Raw genomic sequence first — 21,201 nt, 5'->3', positions numbered from 1 at the left:
ACCCCACAGTACGCTGATTTTGTTTTCCATTCCTTTCTTCACCTGTTGTAAATTCGCATTCATTTGTTGCGTATTCGCTGTTATTGCCTGCAGAATCCTGTCGAGTGCACCCGGTTCGACAAGGATCGGGGGGCTTTGGCGGAGAGGGGGAGGGGAGGTGTCATACGCCACGGCCGCTGCCGCGCCCATTTCGGGCTCTGGGTTTGGTTGGGGGAGAAGTTCGTCCTGTACAACCAGCTTTTCCTGCATGGGGATCTCATCATGGACCATGGATTCTACACATTCTAAATCCATATCGACCCCCGGCTCCCGCTCGCCTTGAGACTCCATCTTATTTCTCGTAAGGGATTAATATGGCCTGCTCGTAATTTGGAGGGAATCGGGGGTCGCTCCTCTCACCCCTGAACTGATTCCCCGTGAATCTAGCTTGGAGGCGGGAGGGATTCGAATCCCACTCCCGGACACCAGTGTTGCGAATTAGCGCCCGCCGGCGTGCGGACGGCCACGTCACTCGAATCGCGACCGTGTCGCCCACCGGACGGACAATTCAGTCGTGACCCTCGAGGAACTATCGCCCGGAGCCAGTCACGGGTGGGCCTTTCGACCTCACCACAATCGTGCCAATTGGCCACCCGCGTAGGATAGGGTTGTTCGCCAAACTCGACCTATCTAAGTACCCACGCGGATGGTAAACCGGGTGATCGTACCTCGCCGCAGGTCGACTCCAGACACGAGCAGCTTGGGCGGCTCGTTCCGTACTATCGCGATAACCGAGCAGTGTCATCGTCGACCTCGACGGTTCAGATTATTTACCGGGCGTTTTGCACCCGCTACGAACCCTTTACGTGAAGCAGGATGGAGATTCAATTAGGAAAAGACGAAGCGAAACGGGAAAACAGTTCACACAATGCACATTTATTTCCCGGCACACGGAAAGCACATATATACAGCCATACAGTCAAAATGCACATCGAGCAACCAAAACAAAAGCAACAACGACGCAGTTACTACCGACTACGCGCACACACGGCAACACTTATACAGTTCTACTTTACAGACGGCACCAACACACATTTACACAAAAGCAAAGGAAAGAAGCCACCCTCATAGACAAGGGGGCAGACAGGCCTGTAGGCCAATTGTGCGCGTGACCTGGAGGAGCGGCCAGGTCCACGAGACCGGGGGGGGGGGTCCTACCCGCGTCCTCGTGACGCATGGCGGGCGAGCCGTAGATGTGGCCGCGTGGCTGTGCCACGACTCCGTGCTCCTTGGCGGGTTTCGTTGGCACGACGTTTGGAGTGGGGTGGGAACGGGGCCCCCTTTTTGCACTATCTCAGCGCGGGGGAAAGGGGGAATTGTTGATGCCCTGGGGGAGGAGAATGGCTGGCTGGCTTGGGTCCCGCGACGAGCGATCCCACACCGCGACCTCGTCGCCGACCGCAGTCCTTCTCGCAACTCTTCTCAGCTGACTCCAGAACCCAACTCTCTCGATGACACTCTCTTCCCCCGGCTCTCTTCCACTCTCCAACCAAAACTGACTCAATCTGCCACGATTCGCCTTGCGCGCGGCGTTTTATAGGCTGGCAGGAGCAGCTAATATGCAAATATTCGGATCAGGATGACCTCGGGGGCGGAGCCACGCTCGCCCATTGGTCGGAGGAAACGGGGGCGTGAACCTCCCCTGATCCTAGAATTTGCATATATCGATTTCACACAGACGCGCCTGGAGGCGGGGCCAAGCCGCCCCGCGCTTGCGAATTGGACGGAGGAGAAGTGGGCGTGTAGCGTTCTTGATCTGAGTTTTCCCTCGGACAGGCCGCGATTTGCGCTCGCGGCTCGGTGCGCTCGGCACCAATCGCCGTACGGGCCCGAGACAGCCCGATGTTCAGTGTTCACAGGTGGTGCGGGAATGGCCGTAGAAGGAGAGAGGTGAAGGTGGTGGAGGGTTTTTGGTGATGGTTGATGGTTATGGTGCCGTTGGGAATGGCGGTGATGCGATGTTTGCGGGATTGAGTTGTGAAGGTAAAGGTCGTGGCTGTTGGCGTTGTTGTTGTTGTCTGAGGGTTGGAGTGTGGTTGTAGTTGGTGACGATGGCTGGCGTGGTGGTTAAGGTGGTTGTTGAGTGATGGCGGTTGAGACATGGTTGGTTCAAAATAAAGATAGAACAGAAAAACGCCCAACTCAAAGGATCACAGCCCGAATGAATCACATAAATTCCCTCTATACAACGGGTTTGGGCTAACTACACATGTACTTGGAGATATCTCACCTATGGGCCCTGAATGGTGGTTTGCGAATTTCCACAGCCGTAACAATATATTTACGTGGGTGGGGGGAGTAGTACAGAGAGGGTGGGGGGGGGGGAAGGAGTACAGAGAGGATGGGTGGGGGGGGAGGAGTACCGAGAGGGTGGGTGGGGGGAGGAGTGCAGAGAGGGAGAGGGAGAGGAGTACAGAGAGGGAGAGGGAGAGGAGTACAGAGAGGGAGAGGGAGAGGAGTCCAGAGAGGGAGAGGGAGAGGAGTACAGAGAGGGAGAGGGAGAGGAGTACAGAGAGGGAGAGGGAGAGGAGTACAGAGAGGGAGAGGGAGAGGAGTACAGAGAGGGAGAGGGAGAGGAGTACAGAGAGGGAGAGGGAGAGGAGTACAGAGAGGGAGAGGGAGAGGAGTACAGAGAGGGAGAGGGAGAGGAGTACAGAGAGGGAGAGGGAGGGTTGGGCATTGTTGAAGAAGCAGGTTGTAGTGTAAAACCATCCTGGGGAGAGTGAACACTCTTGATACCAAGTTTGGGCACCAGGTGTCAAGGATGTGGACTGGTAAATCAGAAGAAACACACACACAGAAAGGGGGTAATGGGGGTGGGGTTGGGGCAGGAGCTCTCCTTGGGGAGTGAACCCCATGGGTGGAAGTGTGTACCCAGTATATGTAAGCAAACACACATGGTGTGGGGGGTGGGGATTGTTGTGCAAAACCGCCTTGGGAGAGTGAACAGTCTTCATGGCAAGTTTGAGCCCCATGGGTCAAAAGGTGTGGCCGGCAAATCAGAACACACACACACACACACCTATATACATATTTGAGGTGTAAGTGTGTATGCATGAAAGTTGCTATTGTTGACCGCTGTCTCCACTTGTGGGTGGGTTACAGGAGATGGAACGGAGAGATACAAGGTCTCAAAGTGTCCGTGTGTGTGTGTGTGTGTGTGTGTGTGTGTGTGTGTGTGTGTGTGTGTGTGTGTGTGTGTGTGTGTGTGTGTGTGTGTGTGTGTGTGTGTGTGTGTGTGTGTGTGTGTGTGTGTGTGCGCGCGTGCCTTAGATCATGTATTAAAAAAAAAGATGTCCATGAGTTTGAAAGACAGTGTTGTGAAAGTGTCTGGATGTGCAAATTCATATTTCATAGACAAACATTCTTCGGATGACATTTGTCGATGCAATTTTCCCGAAATTAGCATAATGGGTTTGAGGGTGATAAGACAATAATAAAATGTTGATAATTAAAACTTGATATTAAAATAAATGTATTAAATCTGAAATAGACAATGCACTCAAATCTCTATTATAATACCAAGCTTGCACACTAAAAACTCGGCTCGCCGTCACACGATCCCTATGAAATTGCTGTGGCACTGAGCAGACATGCCGACAATGTTTGGGAAGTCTTGACGTTCCATAGTACCACTTGCATTTTGCACAATGCATATTTTTGTCATTCCCCGTGTACAGTCTGTCTGCTACCAGCTATGTTTTACTGCCATCCCATGCATGTGCACGGGTATCGCAAGTATAATATGATTCTATGTGCTTGAACATGTATCTATTTTAATTGTAATTAACATCATCACATCTTTCCTTTGTCTGGAAAGATCGACTGACTATTAAAAATGTAATGAGCAGGCCGACATTTTCCAGGAAGCCGAATTCAGTAAAAAGAATTGCCTATTATTGAATATACATATTTTACTTACTAAAGGATTTTATGACATGATAAAATATAAGGTACCAGCAAGCTGGATAGAGGAATATTATTATAACTCAACGAAGAATGTTGGTCTCAGGAAATGTCCAGATGGATTTAAAAAAACCCCTGCTTGCTTTATATCCCCGAGTCTGCTAAAAGGCAGTTGAACCTTTCCCCTTCCATACCATAAATTGTATGTGATCCATCTTCGTTCCCAAAGGATTTCAGTGTTGACGTCATTCCTGTGTCGGGAGAGATTCTACACATCTGGTCTTGAAATGTATACCACAATCCTTTAAAATTAAGCTGATTGCTGCACAAAAGCTGGAAATGCTTTCCACCTGGAAATATATTGACCTGACAAACTGTGGCACCAGCATTTAAAATGAAAAAGAGCTGTGTCTCACTGAACACTATACAAGGAACTAAAATTCTCCATGTATTTCAGAGATCTGGAACAAGTCTGTATTACCGATCACTACTATGTGCATATGTATGTGTTTGTATGGATTCGTTTATGTTTGTTAAATAAATTTTCAAATGTACAGGATGATTTAGAAATTTCTTCGACACATTCAATCAAGTTATCAGAATTTTCCTGTATTATGAATCTTTAAAAATGATTTCAAAGATAAATTTATTTTACTGGAGTCTCCCATGATGAGGCTGAAGCACAAGATCTGATCTTCTCATCGCAAATAAGTCGGTGGCCTCCCAGTTTTTTTACCGCCCATCCTCTGGTTGAGTTCCTTCTGCTCTCTCAGCCCTCAAAACCTACCCAGCATCTCCACGATGCCTGGATTGTTTCAGTTACCCCATCTTGGTTAAAATTCCAAAATCAAGGGAGACTGCACACACCATGTCTTTTCTTCTATTTGTGGAACCAGCTTCCAAAGGCCAATTTATCTCATTCCTATCTCGAGGACTTAAATCAGGCAGTGCACTGCCATCTCACATCATATCCCATCTTGATTACCTCCATTTACCCATCCTTAATACAACCCTTGCAGTGTTTACTCTCTTCCTCTCACTTATTATTTCTGTTTGGTAAATATTCTTGAGTGAGAGTATTATTTTTTCTTCTTTTGTATTCAATATTCTTTTTGCTTTTGTTCACCATTGTTGCTTAAAATGCATACATTAGATCTTGCTGTTGTTCCACTGCCCCACAGTTCATATCACCTTGCTCTTCCATGAGCCTCAATCTTGCAAAGAAAAAAAAAAGGATACCAAATTAAAACGAGATATCTGCGATCACAAAGGGATCATCAAGGGTAAACCTACCCCGGCTTACCCTTGACCGGCAATCCAATGATGGCCCTATTTTTTTTTTTCAAACCACGATATGACCTTGAACTTCAACATTTAGGCTCCATATATGCTGCATGCGTATATTAGGAAAATTTATATTGTATATTAGTACAACATTATATATATATATATATATATATATATATATATATATATATATATATATATATATATATATATATATATATATATATATATATATATATATATATATATATATATATATATATATATATATATATATATATATATATATATATATATATATATATATATATATATATATATATATATATATATATATATATATATATATATAGCCTGGTGTTGGCGCAGTGGTTAGGGCAGCGGCTTGGGAGCCAAAAGGTCCTGAGTTCAAACCCTGTTGGGCCACTGAATTAATACACCAGGGGGTTGACTCAGCCTGTCATCCTTCCGAGGTCGGCGAAATGAGTACCAGTGTACTGGGCCGGTGTATACCCCGGTTAAAATAGGTGTACCATATCCCTGTGTTGTAAGAGGCGACCAGGGTTGTGTCAGGAAGGGCATCCGGCGTAAAACATGTGCCAAATCACTATGCGGATCATACCGATGATCCGCTGTGGCGACCCCGAATGGGAACAGCCAAAAGAAGAATAAGATATATATATATATTAGGAAAATGTGTCACCATCTTTAATATATCCATAAAACTCAGTCATGAAAACTCCAGGACAATTATTCAGACAATGATCAAAAAGGTGTTTTTTTGTTAATTAGGTCACAATCCAAAAAAAGGTCAAGGACATTAATCAAATATCAGGTACACAACTTGTATCTGCTCTTATACGACTTGTGTATGTTCAATTTTTAGTTCTTATACGAGCCTCGACATTATATACAAAAATAATAATAAAAAAAAAACAGTACAGGTTCACAATTATAATGCAAGAATATCTTGGAAGGCCAATTGGTCTTTGAGATTCCGCATTGGCAAAAAAAACCGTTGCTTTTAATCAGACTGCCATTTGACCTTGACCTTTAACCCAGAGGGATATCCATCCATCCATTGGGACCAAACTCTGTGCAGAGCGTTTGTGCTGCCTAAGCAGTCTCCTTGGCTAGTGGGCAGTCTCCTGGACAGGTCGCCACTCCGACACAGGATACCAGCAAGTTGGCACTCATTTTGCTGACCTCGGAAGGATGACAGGCAGAGTCAACCCCACCTAATATTAATTCAACAGCAAGTGGGATTTGAACTCAGGATCCTAGGATCCAAAGCCCACCACTCTAACAATTAAGCCAACACCAGGCATCCAGAGGGATATGATGAAAATTAAGGGTAAAAGCACTTTGCTCTATGCTATCTAGCGGAGGGCAATTGCGTTCTGATCGGATAAACCTTTGTCGAGTTTTGGTGAAAAATGTTAATGTTTATAATCTGGTCATGACCTTAAAATTAAGTCAACGTCAAAAAATGTCAACTTCGCCTACTTTCTATTAACATTATTTAAGCAAAATTTCATTTTGAAAATCTCAGCCAGCTCCGAGATACAGCTTGGAAATTGATAGTGAAGGAAGAAAAAAATTAAAACCTAAATGGTAGTTTCATACTCTCAGGGGTCTAAGAAACTCTGGGGTGCCATTAAAAATTGGGGGCACTAATTGTCTAAATAAACCCGACACTAGCTAGAAGCCTTCCCCTATGCTATAGGGGGGCTGAATAAAACAGTTAATCATAGTGGGACCCTCCATAAAAGCAAACTTACGTAAAGCAGTATTTTTCTCCACTCAGAAGACGTTTGGAGAACACATTTTGAAGGCTGGAGGCACACACAAAATAATTCAATGCTTCATCCACAGAGAAACAAAAAAGCAACAATGCAGTGGTACAACAAATGTCTTGCAATTACCACAGTTTGCTCAAATTTTTGGGGCACACTCGAGCCATCTACACGGTCAATGGGTGGGACACAAAGAGCACAGTTGGATTACTTATATCCAATATCTGGTGTCACAATCCTTCGGAGGGGACATTTAACCAGCTGTCTGTTCACATTCACCAGCAAATTCTTATCTGTAACCAACTAGAAGAAAAAGAAAACGAAGATTAATACTGTGGCTAACCAACTCGAGTCATTTTTTATACCTTAAAAAAAAGAAGAAATCGCAGTTCATTCAAAGTACACCGCCCCCATGCCGAATAAATAAATAACAAATCCTCCGGCACCTGGCAATGCCGCCTTGCAGCATATGGAGTCGGAATTGGGAGGGAGCGGTGTACAATAGTTGATTGACTAATTGCATATTCAAAATAAATAAACGATAATCATAAAATAATTTCTCAATCAATTGCCGAATTGCATACCTTAAACCACCACCATTTTATCCAAATCCGTAAATTTTTGAAAATTAAGTAATTAATCGAAAAAATGAATAATTAATCTATCAATAAATCAAAAATACCCTTGGTCACTGTCATGTCCAAATATCAGCTTCCAAGCTCAAAATAACCCTGAGATATTGCCAGGATGAGAAATAAAATAAAGTAATTAACAAATCGATAATAATTAAGTCATTAATCAATAAATCAAAAATACTCTATTGCCAAAGCACATCTTCACTTTTGTCCCCAAATTTCAGCTTCCTCGATCAAAGGATGGCTGAGATATCACCCGGCCAAACAAAGAAAACAAGAAAAGATACGGAGTGAAAACCGAGTTCCTTCGGCGCCTAGCGATGACGTCATGCATTGCCTGGATATGGCATTAGGAAGGAGTGGTGTACAAAATAAAGAGCTGTCGTAATTTATTTGCAATTGCAAATCCCCCCCCCCCCACCAAAAAAAACCTCGTCATAACTGCTGCTGCAATTATGAGTACCACCAAACACAACATAACACTTTCCTAATTTGGCAGCAAAGACATTGAGGATGATAGAGGAGATGCAAAGAGTTGCTTGTGTCAAGCAAACATTTAAAGTTGTACACTCATTCATCCAGAGTAAGAATTAAAATAAAGGTTCAAAAGTGGGGCCTAAATCACCAAATTATGGCAAATAATTAAAATTTTGCATTGCAAGTCAAGATGGAGATTTAACCAGATTCCTCACCAATCGACAAGGTTTGTGCAGAGAGCTGCCGTGAAGCCAAAAGGAGTAAAGCTGGTTTCGTGAAACGAGCACAGAGCAAGACCACAAACCATGGGCAGTAGAGAGACGACCACCCACAAACCTGCAACAGAGCACACATTTACATGGCAACGTTTCTCACTATAAGCAAGCATCATAAAACATTGTGCAAAAGGGATGCATGAAACGATCATCACTCAAAACTTTGACAAAAAAATATAAAAAAAATTGATGTTTGTCGTCACATCCAATAAGATGACTTCTTCAACATAATATCTCATAAATGTGCAGGGTAATGCAGACCAAGGCAAAGGCACCACAGATAGGTTTACATTATTTCTCATTATTATGTTAACATTGTTGTGGGAATACCTTTTAGTGGGTAACTTTGCATAGTATAGCAATATATATTTCCCTTTGTGCTGGTTTAGAATAAGCGCGAGGTAACTGAATTGTGATACAGGAATATATGTCGTTATTTGTATAGAAAGCCGTCATCTTCTCTCCCCACATGCGTCTAAAACCGCTATTCCTTCACACCCTTTTAATGTTTTAACCCTTTGTAATCTGTATTTTATGTTCTTTTAAGTGGTCTGACAGGCCGTTATTATGAAGTAGTTATTTCAATGATTGTTAGACTTTGAGTACACTGCTCGTAATAATACACTAATAACCACACCCGTTTAGGTGTGATGACCTCTGCCACCGAAGGTAGACGGAGGTTATGATTTCACCCGTTTGTTTGTTTGTCTGTGAGCAGGATCTTTCAAAAAAGTTGTGGATGGATTCAAACGAAATTAGGTGCACAGGTTGGGTGTGTGACAAGGACGAATCAATTCAATTTTGGTAAAGATCCGGACCTGGACACGAGAAATGTTAAATTTAAGTGACATTTCACCACTGAGAGATGAGGCCAAAAACAATATACCACGGAACCCTGACATTCACAGATTCGACATTTGTGGACCACACGTGTTTGCGGTTTATAAAATGCGATTTGCTTCTACATTCGCACATTGTATATTCACATTTTTTTTCTTTTTTCTTTTGGACAAGGTGCCACCAGGTTTTAGAGGAGGGAGACAGGTTTGAAAGCTTATTCTTGAGATTGGACAGATGTTGTTTTCTGGCTCTCCGAAGAGGAGACACTTGTTGTGGGCTTTATGGAATGATCTGAGGTTGCCTTCAGTCGGATTTGTCTTCCAGGAGGAGAATGCGTGTTGCTTTTAAGCAATTGCCTCAACAAAGGATTCAGAGCACCAAGAGTGGGGAGGAATGGTAAGATAATTGAAGATAAGGTGGGATGAATCTGTGCATAATTTCTGTAAAAAAAAAATTTACAGGCTAAAGTAATATCAGCTCGGTGGATATAGAAGACCAATCCTGAAGTGTTTATAATAACAATAATAATAATAATATTAATAATATTGTTACGGCTGTGGAAATTCGCAATACACCATAAAGGGTCCTCAGGTTAGATATATCGATAAGTTCATGTGTAGTTAGCCCACACCTGTTGTTTAGAGGGAATATGTGCGATTCATTCGGGCTGCGATGCTTTAGTTAGCCGTTTTTCTTCATCTTTCGTTATTGTGAGCCACCATTGCCAAAAACCTCCACCAACTACGCCACAACGCCCACCACGCTCACACCAGCCCCACAACAATCACCACCATCTTCGCCACTACGCCTGCTTACGAACGCCATCCTCCGCGGACCACGGTAAGACGGTTTCCGCACCACGGAAACCGTCCGAAAAGGATTGGCAGAACAAAACCACTTGTGAAGCCTGTGGGGTTTTTTCCCGCCATTTTTCCCCGTGCTTGGTGTGAAGGGGAGGGGTGGGACTGCTCGCTCCCAATTGGTAGACGCACGGTGTGACGCGGACGGAAGTGAGGAACGCCCCTTTTTGGGAGGCTCCCAGAAGGGGGGTGGAGCCCGAAACGGGGCGGAGCGAAGGGCGGAGCCCCGCTCCATAAAGGACGGACACGGGCGGGGCGCGCCCTCTTCTCTTCTCTGCCCCTTGGTGAATGCGTTCCTTCCTCTTGGATATCTCTTTGGTCCTCCCGTATGCTCTCTCCTCGTGACGGTTGATTCGCAAACCAACTCGCGTTCCCTTCCTCCTCGTTTGTTCCCGCGCTCGTGGCCCGGCGAGGCCTATTGGTGGGAGACGCGGACGGAGGGCGCCGCAGGTGGCCTGAGGTGGACCTGCGAGAGCGGACACGGAGAGTGCCGGAGACGGTTCACCGACCGCAACAAGAGAGGTTTTTCTTTTCTTTGGGCTTTTGTATGTGTGTTTGTGGCGCCAGTCCGACAAGTAAAACTGATTAAGTGCTTGTACATTGCTTTAGTCGGTCGTATTACTTTTGCTTTTGTTCTTGCCTCTGTATACATGCATGATTGATTGTTGCTGACTGGAAATACGTGCTTCCGTGTGTCGCGCATTAAACGTGCTTGTCCAATTGTTCCCCCGTTTTGCTTCGTCCTTTCCTTTGTTGAATCGCCATCTTGCATCACGTAAGTGATTGATAGTGGGTTTAAAACACTAGGTAACTAATCTGAACCGTCAAGGTAGACGATAACTCCACTCGGTTATCCCTGTAGCACGGAACGAGCCGCTTAAGCGGTTCGTGTCCGGAGTCGACCTGTGGCGTGGTACAACCCCTCGGTAGGTTACCCGTGCGAGTACTTAGGTATATCGACTTTCGGCGATTCACCCTATTTTGCGCGGGTAGAATGCAGACTGGGTTGTGGTGAGGTTAAACCCCCACCCGTGACTAGCTCCTTGGCGATAGTTCCAAGAGGGTCACGACTGAATTGTCCGTTCCGGTGAGCGACGCGTCGCGATTTGAGTTACGTGGCCGATCGCACGCTGGACGGGCCAGAATTCGCAACAATATATTTTTTTAAAAACAACCTATCCCCTCTTTTTACCTGTGCCCACCGCAAGTGGGCAGAGGCTATGTTTTCACCCCCATCTGTCTGTCTGTTACTTGGCAATAAAACATTTTCACCAAGTATGATGGTCTGTAACATTCGTCTGTTAGTTGTTTTTTTTTTTGTCACAATTTTTGGGCACAGCTTTCAAGCAATCGTTCTGATTGTTTTTTTTTTGTCAGTGTAGGTGACCGGCCAAGGACAGCAACAGATAATTTTGGTGAAGATCCGAATCCAGATACTATAGTTTTCAAAGTCGTTCTACACCATTGGAAGACAGGGCAAAAAACGGTATAGAGCAGAATATCTCAAAAGGTTATGGACTGATTCAGCCGATTCTTGGTGGATGAGTTGGTTTGGTGATTAGAACAAGCCAATTAAATTTTCATTCAGGTCTGAATCCAGTGTGTGTTTACTCTTAGGAGAGCCAGAAAACAACATCAGTGGGATACAAAATGTAAACTAATCAGCTTGGCAGAGGTATGCGCTCCACCAAGTGCCGGTCTACTTCCCATTCCAACAATGCCCCGACATTCACAGATATGACATTCACGGCATTTTTCAGGTTAGTATCCCCCGTGAATGTCGGGGTCCTACTGTATGGCATGGTATTTCCAAAAAGCTGTGAATGAGTCATGACAAAACTTGATAGACAAGAGTTGGGTAGGTGACAAGAACAAGCCAATTTGATTTCAGTTGAGGTCTGGATCCAGGTTCAGCCAACAGTGCGATACAAAACGTAACCTGTTCAGTCTGGCGGAGGTATGTGCTCTACTTCAATACATTTCAACACATGAAATGGCCCTTTCAAAGCCCAGATCTCAATATCATTTTTTTTATCATTGGACTATTTGGACAAAAAAAAAAGTGAAAAGAATCCCAACAACTGAGATAATCTTTGGAAGGTCCTGGAAGAAGCATGGAGCACAATTTCACAAGAGTTTAGAACAAAATTATTTGAAAGTGCCCTGAGAATAATTTCACTGATTTTGAAGGAAAAGGGTGGACATACTCGCTCTAAGTCTATAATCAAGGTATACTGTCTATAAACTGGTTCTTTCAATAATATTTTCTTTTTCATAAAGGGGCACATTGTATTGAGCACAAGATTTTAGTTTACTTCTGCATCAGAGAAGAAAAATACAAAATGTCAAACTTTTGCACATGAACACAGATACACTGTACTCCAAGTTGCTCCAAATAGTTTACATGAAACCAGGGGCGAACATTAAACTACAGTGTCCCATAAAAATGCAGATTTTTAAATACTCATAACTTTTGTTTTAATCTTACGATTATGAGACTGGCATCATTATAAACAGAAATTTGAAAAAGGTTCTGCATGAAAATATCTCAGCTGTGTAAAGAATAAAGAGTGCTCGTCGTGGATGAATATCATAAGACGGTAGTATTGTTGCGGGGCCGGGACGTCGGCCGCGAGCCCGACCACTAGATGCTGCCACAAGTCGGCTCGACCGATCGCCCGGAATTGAGATCGTACTTCTCCGGAAAATTCAGGAGAATACGGGTCCTTTGTGTTGGACCGTGAAGTGTCAATATTTCCACCACGTGGTACAGGGTTATTCGCCAAATCTCAAAATACCTAGAGAACATGTGGCGATCTACCGAGTCTTCACACCCTCGACGGCACCCGTACGGAAACGAGCCGCTTAGCGTGCTCGTTCCGTGTGCGATTCCGAGCGGTTTAATCGCCGAGAACCGTAGGTCCAGATGTCCCCTTACGGCGGCACAACGGCCTTGCTAATTTTCCCCAGCACGCGACACGCTCAGTCAATGAAAGAAGGGACACGAATGAACTGAAACATTTAACAATCAGGGTTTATTTATACAATAGGTGGGGAATGAGGGAAGCACGTCAGGGCAGAGCTAAACCGAATATTAAGAGTTGCAATTTTATACAGCACAAGCACTTAAACAATTCACTACTTACTGACTGGCGCCAAAAACACACATACACACACACCCAAAAGAATCGGACCAAATGGTCTTTAATTGCACTTCCAACCAGGAGGACAGTCGGACTGAAGGTCAGGATAGACTGGCCGCGAGTGCGCGGCTGGCGTCCACTCCTTCCCGGAGCTCCGGTCACCCAAGGACGTACCAGCACAGCCGGACAGAGTTGAGGTGCGTCGAGGTGATCGCCCAAGCTCGCGATCATTCAGAGGAGGAGGCAGCGGAGGCAGACGAGGACCAGGACGGCGGAGAAGTCTCTTCTTGAATCTTGAATCGAATCCAATCCAATCTCGTCTCTGTCTGTCTCGTCTCTCTCCTTTTCGCTTCCTCCCTCCCTCCTCTCCTCCTGGCTGGCTGGCTGCTGCTCTCTCGTTGCTTTTCCTTCCTTTTTATGCGCTCCGGCACACTCAATCCTCCCCCTCCCCGGCGTGCAGGGAAAATCCCAGGGCAGGGGATTGTCGTTCTTTTCTGCAGCATACTTTTAATGGTCACTCTTGTTTACGTCACTGCAGAACTGCCCCAATGGTCGTTTCTGTTTACGCCGCGAGAATCTCGGGGCAGGAGGTGGGCGTCCTCCGCTGCAGAATTGTTCTTCTCTTGCAGCGTTGTTCTGATAAAACTCCGAACTATTAAAATAAATCACAGTGCATTTACATTGATTCACCCACAAGACAAGGGAAGGAAGCTATCTATAAAACACATGCTTACCGATGTAACTGAGCTCTAGGAACCTGAACGTTGTGTACGATAGCTTTCCAAATCCGCAACACTACACCCTCCACATTTTACCGATTCGTCCCGAGTCGTCACATTTGCGTGTGACCAGCATGTGTAAGTTTTCCCCTAATACATTTTACCTTCGGATCCCTGAGTGCGACATTTTTTTTTTATACGTGTCCCAAAAATAAATAACCTACTGCGCTGCATAACTAACTAAACAAACTCACACAGATTCATACGGACGACTTAACTATATTGCCGGCGCTACGACAAACATGCAGGTGGGGTTCAACTTATTTAAAATTTTTACTTATCTATTTACACTAACCATGGCCCAGGACCTGGCATCTGTGGGAAAGAAGGCATGGCAAAGTTAGTCAACAGTTTGTGAGGGTGAGTGTTCCGCAGCTGAAGGTCAGACATCTTCAGGGCCTGTTCAAAAGGCCCTTTGTTTGTCACTGAACCTTCTCTTCTATTTTTTTTTTCAGTTTCCAGCTGCTGGAGGCAACTCACCCGAACCCAGCATGCCATATGCCATCCCAGAGGCCATTTGAATGGGGTAGCCAGGCTGCCCAAATGCAGTCTCTGGCTCCCTTGTGCAAGAACAGGGAGGTAGCCGGCTGCACAATGCAGTCGCTGGCTCCTCCCTGAAATGAACTGGATGGAAGATGCAATGGATGGAAGATGCAAAACACAAATGAACTGGATGGATGGATGGAAGATGCAAAACACGGTGCATGGGCTGCTCAATGCAGTCCCCGTGGTGTAGCTGCCTGCAGGGCAGTCTTTGCAAAACTGGATGATCCTGGCACACATGGTAATGAATGATGCGGGGGCAACACAAACAAGGATAGCAGGCATGGGGTTATAGCAGAGGCAGGTAAACAAGGCATGGCAAGGCAAACGCGGAACAGGCCGCTGTAGCACAACCAGGCCGGCACGTGCAGCTGGCCGGCCTCTGGTATGGTTCCATCAGGTCTGGAGGGAGTGCGGTGGTGCCAGCTGCTACGAAGGCGGGCTCAGACCGAACCTACTGTCTCCCCCCATCCTATCGCCTTTGCCTGTCTCTGTCCATACTCACTCCCTTAATTTGCAACACAAAAACCAAATTTAGCCCCTTTCTATTTTTTTATTTATATTTTATTTTTCTTTACTTTTATAAATCCGTCTCCCTAACCCACCTAGTGACCTTGTCCGGCTAACCTATCTTGTCAATCCAGCCTACTCCCAGCCCCTACGTTCCCTGTCTGGAAGGGGATAGGGAGAGACTAGCTTCCTGCCTCGAGGCCAAACAAAGCCTCAGAATGGCCTCCTACAGAGTTCAGCGATCTTCTCCACAGAGAGTCCAGCAGCCTACTGGGAGCGAAGGGATGGATGGTGCGAAGGGGTACATCTCCTAACTATCCTACTTTTTATTAAACCTTAAACTACCCCGGGGCTTTTCAAAATGCCTGTCACTTTAAACTATCGGTTCTAAAAACGATGATTCCCGTCGCCTGCGTTGGTGTCCATTATAAATTTGGGCCAAGCCCTCTAATTTTCACTCGTGCCCTCGCACAATTTCATGGCTGGGCAGCGTGGCTCACTTGGCAGGAACTACCCTCTGCCAAACTCGAACCATGGCACCCCCGAGCACTAAGGCTGTCTCCGAGCCTACCAGCTCCCTATGAACGTGGGGGTTGCCTCTCTGGCATTGCCCCCCTTCCATGCCCACGTGGCATTTTGGCGCAATGGGTCCCTTTCCGAGGGTCGCCCGTGCCCACTACACTATCCCAGTCCCTTGGACCCTTGGCCTACTCTGTCCGACTAGTCCGGTGCCCGGGGTGCCCTCTAATCGGTACTCACCTTTCAACAGCCACGCTCCCAGCCGGTCCATGAACTCCTGCACCCCTCCAAATGTGTTTCGTGCCTTCTCTCAACACCAACAAAACGACCTCCAATTGGTAAATTTGGGTGGGTTTCACTCCTCCCCCCACTCAGTCATTCGCACCATGCATTCCACATTCACTCCATTCACTCACTCAATCGGGCCCGCTGACCCACACTCACTCATTGTACATTTTTCACTTTTCCACTCATACCAACACTCCACACTGCCGTTCTGCGAACTAAATTCCCCTAACTATCTCGTTCTCCCTCGTCGTCCCTTACACTAATGCACGTTCCATTTACTCGAGGTAGCTAAGCTATGTCCCCACTACACATTCCATGTCTATCCATGTCTTCAGAATCCATTTTCTATTTTCTAAATCTATTCTAAAATCCCTCCGACTAACCCATTCCATGGGCTCCATAAGGAACAACCCATGTCCCCATGAAGCCGGTCCAACTATGGCTAACCCTTCCCACTAACTAGTGCTTCCTTTGCCCCAAATTCACAGGATGTTCACCACATCCTGCAAGGCCATATACTTGGAAGCGAGGCTGTTTTTTTATGCAACGCCATGGTGGCGGTTTTCGGCATGCCCGTTCATCCCTTTGGGCGATACCAATGACCCTCCAAAGGCCGATCTGTGCAGCCTTGACGTCTCTCTGCCAATTCCAAACAGCACTCGCTCGCGGGGAATTCCCCACGCGGGACTACATGCGCTGTTTCTCTGGCATTCGTGCCGCGAGATTCCCGGTGAAGTCACTCGCACACCGAGCCTGCACGGCAAGCCGCGCAGGCTGGCATGCGCGTATCGTCCCGGAAACCCTCTCCGCGAACAGAACACGCGGTATGCAGCACGTGATGCCCTGGACACGTGTCCGCGCGCACATGGGAACCCGTCTGTTCCGAATTCAATCACTCGCCGCCATCTTAACCGTCTGCGCGACGGTCTTTTCCGAAACGCGGGACGTTCACGCGCCGGCTTTCTGAGTCGTGCTCGCCCAGGCCGCTCCGAAAACGAGGAATGGACCTTGGATGCAACGTTCTGCGAAGCCGGCGCGATTTCCACAATAACTTTATATGGTGCAAAAGGCTCACCACACCCATCTCCTGTCTGGACCGGTCCGTACAACCCCATGCGTGCTCTCACACCCGCCATGACACTCACACTATGCGCACGTTTCACCACACATTTCGACACACTCATACTTTTTACCACACACACCGGGACATTCACGCTGGGGATTTGCATTAACGCAAGGTGTCCCGGAGTCTCTATACCCCCCCAAATTGCACGTGTACCCGTTAACAGCACTCATCCGCTCCACCTCATTCGGCACGAACGGACTCACCTTGTCGCGATCTGCTTCAAGGGAGCATATTTCCTACCTTCGTTCCTGAAGGAGGCTATCCTGCTGCTTGCATCGGGTCCCAACACATTTCACTCGCTCGACCCCATCTTCGCCCACTATCCCTACCTGTGTGTGTTCGTCAATTACTTTATTTTCTTCATTCTCTACCTCTTCTGATTCCCGTGTCTCTGTTTTCATTTCCGTTGTCCCATCGCATTCATGAGTTTCTTCCTTCGTTTCCTGCATCCCCGTCGTCATCACCTCTTCCTCCTTTAATTTCTCAGTCACCTCTTTTGTTTCCTCCGTCGTCCCCTCGTGTCTCATCCTACACGTCTCGGTCTGCCCAATTACCGTGACGGCGTCTCTCGTCACCCCGACCTCACCCGTCCCCATTGCAGGTCGACAAACCGCGCGAGCGCGCGGCTGGCGTCCACTCCTTCCCGGAGCTCCGGTCACCGAAGGACGGACCAGCGCAGCCGGACCCAGTTGATGTGCGTCGAGGTGATCGCCCAAGCTCACGATCATTTGGAGGAGGAGGCAGCGGAGGCGGACGAGGACCAGGGCTGACGACCAGGACGGTGGAGAAGTCTCTTCTTGAATCTCTAATCGAATCCAATCCAATCGAATCACGTCTCTGTCTGTCTCGTCTCTCTCCTTTTCGCTTCCTCCCTCCCTTCTCTCGTCCTGGCTGGCTGGCTGCTGCTCTCTCGTTGCTTATCCTTCCTTTTTATGCGCTCCGGCACGCTCAATCCTCCCCCCTCCCCAGCGCGTGGGGAAAATCCCAGGGCGGGGGATTGTCGTTCTTTTCTGCAGCATACTTTTAATGGTCACTCTTGTTTACGTCGCTGCAGAACCGCCGCAACTGTCGTTTCTGTTTACGCCGCAAGAATCACGGGGCGGGAGGTGGGCGTCCTCCGCTGCAGCATTGTTCTTCTCTTGCAGCGTTTTTCTGATAAAACTCCTAACTATTAAAATAAATCACAGCGCATTTACATTGATTCACCCATTAGACAGGGAAGGAAGCTATCTATAAAACACATACTTACCGATATAACTGAGCTATAGGAACCTGAATGTTGTGTGTGATAGCTTTCCAAATCCGCAACAGTATATCTGCTGTTATCATTGGAAGATATTTTGGAACCAAAACTTTTTTGGAACTCATTATAAAGAAAACTCTTGAGTTGTCCGTTCTAGTTATTCCAGTTTCAATTAGAGGACGAAAAACAAAAGAGTGATGAGCATTTTAAAATGTGTAATCCTTACCCCATAATTCTTATATCTACACTCCAGATTTCATAATTTTTAAATCAAACCCACCTTCTTCCCCTCCCTATCCATTTGCAGTTAGTGTTGTTCTTCCCACTTTTCAATTGGTTCTCAGAAACAGGACACAAAATAAAATTACATCATTAACATGATCCGAATTGCACCAGCTGATTAAGAAACAAACCTGTTGCCTCGCCAAGGATGAGATGAGATAGTATGACAGTGAAGAGTGGTGCAGAGCTCTTCACCGTCTCTGCAAAGGATACAGCAACACTTTTCAGGCTAATGAGGCCCAGTACCACTGTGGAGAAGCTGGAAAAATACAAAATTCCATAACTTCAATGTTGAGATAAGAAGGCATGACATTACAATATCAGGCTCACCTCAAAACTTTGAGTTTAATATCGAATGGACACATGCACGCACAAGTAAATCAAGAGGAGGAGGAATAAATATGAAGAAAATAGATAAATCTGCACAGCATTGGGATTTGAACCTGGGATGCAAACATTATAAACAATGTCCTCAAAAGGGAATGCCAAAAAGGCCCACCCACAGTGTTGCATCTTTGGCATTCTGAGTATCTAATAGCACATAGCTCATATTATGAGGATCCCAAGTTTAAAATCCTATACACTGTGGATTTGTCAATTTCCTCATAACATCACGAGAATTCATTTACAGGGCGTTTGAAGTCAGGAATCATAGGGATATTTATTTTACAATTTTATCCTAATAATTGGCCAAATTGCAAGCAACTGGCATGCATACACATATCAATTCTTGTATGTAGGTTTCTTTGAATGTTTCTTAACATCAACATCGATTTTAGCACATAAGTTTCTGATTTAATTCCTGAAATTTACAATTATAAGTGTTATAAAGCACTTGTTTCAGATGCAGGCATAGTCTTAAAAAACAACAAACAAATAAAACTTTTGAAATATTTCCTACGATTCCAGACTTTTGAAACACACTGAGCAATAATGTCATAAAATCGTTACCATACACATTATATCTACACAATCTCCTCCATGAGCCTCAAGTGGAGTAAAGACTGGGAGCAGGGTGGCCGACTTCCTCATATTTATGTATCATTTTGAAGCATGCATACAATAGTCGAGAAGTATGACAACGGCAGCAAAAGGCTGGTGAATCTGGCTACTCATGCTGGTAGCACTCAAAAAAAAAAACGAAAAAAAAATAGGACCACTGGACCTGGAGCTTCTTTGGGCCCTGGCTGATTGTTGTAACCCAAATTGGTATCAATCTGACTGGTAAGTCTGGAGAGGATTTTTAAAGGAACTTGCACAATCGCTATTTTAACACATTTCCGGTCACGTGACCGGAACGAGCTTTGCAATCCCCGTTACCAGTCAGGAGTGTAACGTTGCTGCCAAATTTAAGCGGCGAAGTCAAAATAGGAGATGGACAGACGGACGGATGGACAGTGCATGATGACAATAATTTATCTGGCATTCCAATTTCAGATAAGCCAAACATATGAACCAGCATGTAATTTTTCAGCCAATAAGAAGCTAATATTTTATCTTCCAGTTATAGCAGGAGTCTTATTTGATATCGCTAACATGGATGTTGCGTCACTTTGGTGGATCTGGTGTTCAGCCCTCACATGACGATGAATATCAGTGACACATATGTGCTTTACAAGCACTAGCTTATTATTTTATAAAACCCGTCACTTCACTGAAGGTTTAAAATAAAGTGAAACATGTAACAACAAAACAAACAAACAAAAAAACAACTTTTATAACATGTAGTAGTAGTCGTCATCATCATCATAGTCATAGTTGTCAGCTGTGTGTTCCTTCTGCGTACTTTTATACATCTTTCTATCTCCTATCTCTTCATTACAATATATGATTTTGTGTGCAATAGTACCATATTTAGCTCACCTGGACTTTAGTCCAGTGAGCTTATGCGATCGAGCAGTGTCCATGGGTAAGTCAGTGAGTGAGTCTGTAAACACCTCAGTCATTATTGCTTGAACCAAACACACGATTTTGATGAAACTTGGCCACAAGTTTCACATCTGATGCCGAATAAAAGTGTATTGACTGCACTCATTAACGGATTTAAATCAGGCCTAAAATGCCTAAAATTCCTGCCCTAACCTATAGGGGGCATTGCATCAGCAGCACAGCCATTCCCTCAGCCAAAAACATTACATGGCCTGCAAACATGTATCGCTGTAATCAGCATCAAAAGGGCTTCCATTCAACCAATCACGTGACCAGATTCTACACGAACAACATTTCGATGTTTTATGACATCTGACTGTTGCTCTTGATCCAGGTGAGCTTCAGGACCTGTGGTCCAATTTTTCTTATTCTATGACAGCAGGAACACTTAAGAAGAAAGCATGACACACGGACTGGTGTTACTCCTTTCAGTAATAAGATCATTGAAATCTCCTTCGATGAAACCGAGTCTACAGGCACATAACTTTGTCGTCGTAGACAGGTCGGTGGTCTCTGTCTTCTCCCACCTCCTATCTGGCCTTGCACCCTCTTCCCTCTCCATGCTTTATCTGCCCATCCCCATTTGTAGGGCAAACATGGTCCACCAGCAACCCCTTTCTAGTAAAACTCCAAAAATCCAGGATATCTGCTCATCTCCACTTATCTGCTCCTCTTCTATTTTTTCCCTCCACCTGTGAAACAAACTTTCAAATCCTCTTCAATC

At 45.5% G+C, this 21,201-nt stretch overlaps 1 protein-coding gene across 6 annotated transcripts in view; it reads right to left on the bottom strand.

Annotated features, from left to right (window-relative positions):
- The window catches only part of LOC147024241 (solute carrier family 35 member E2A-like), a 145,808-nt gene that overhangs the window by 91,715 nt on the left and 32,892 nt on the right, over positions 1–21,201 (bottom strand). For all 6 annotated transcript variants that reach the window (XM_085883963.1, XM_085883962.1, XM_085883959.1 and 3 more), the window contains 3 exons: positions 18,680–18,807; positions 8,356–8,476; positions 7,014–7,067 (listed from right to left, as the gene is read on the bottom strand). In XM_085883963.1, the coding sequence (XP_085740089.1) occupies positions 7,014–7,067; positions 8,356–8,476; positions 18,680–18,807 (303 nt within the window). The remainder of the gene's footprint in view (positions 1–7,013; positions 7,068–8,355; positions 8,477–18,679; positions 18,808–21,201) is intronic.

This window comes from Eptatretus burgeri, chromosome 6, assembly GCF_056783735.1.
Source record: "Eptatretus burgeri isolate ZD-2024b chromosome 6, Ebu_testis_v1, whole genome shotgun sequence".
In the NCBI taxonomy this organism is placed as follows: domain Eukaryota; kingdom Metazoa; phylum Chordata; class Myxini; order Myxiniformes; family Myxinidae; genus Eptatretus; species Eptatretus burgeri.
This window is presented reverse-complemented; position numbering and strand designations above follow the sequence as displayed.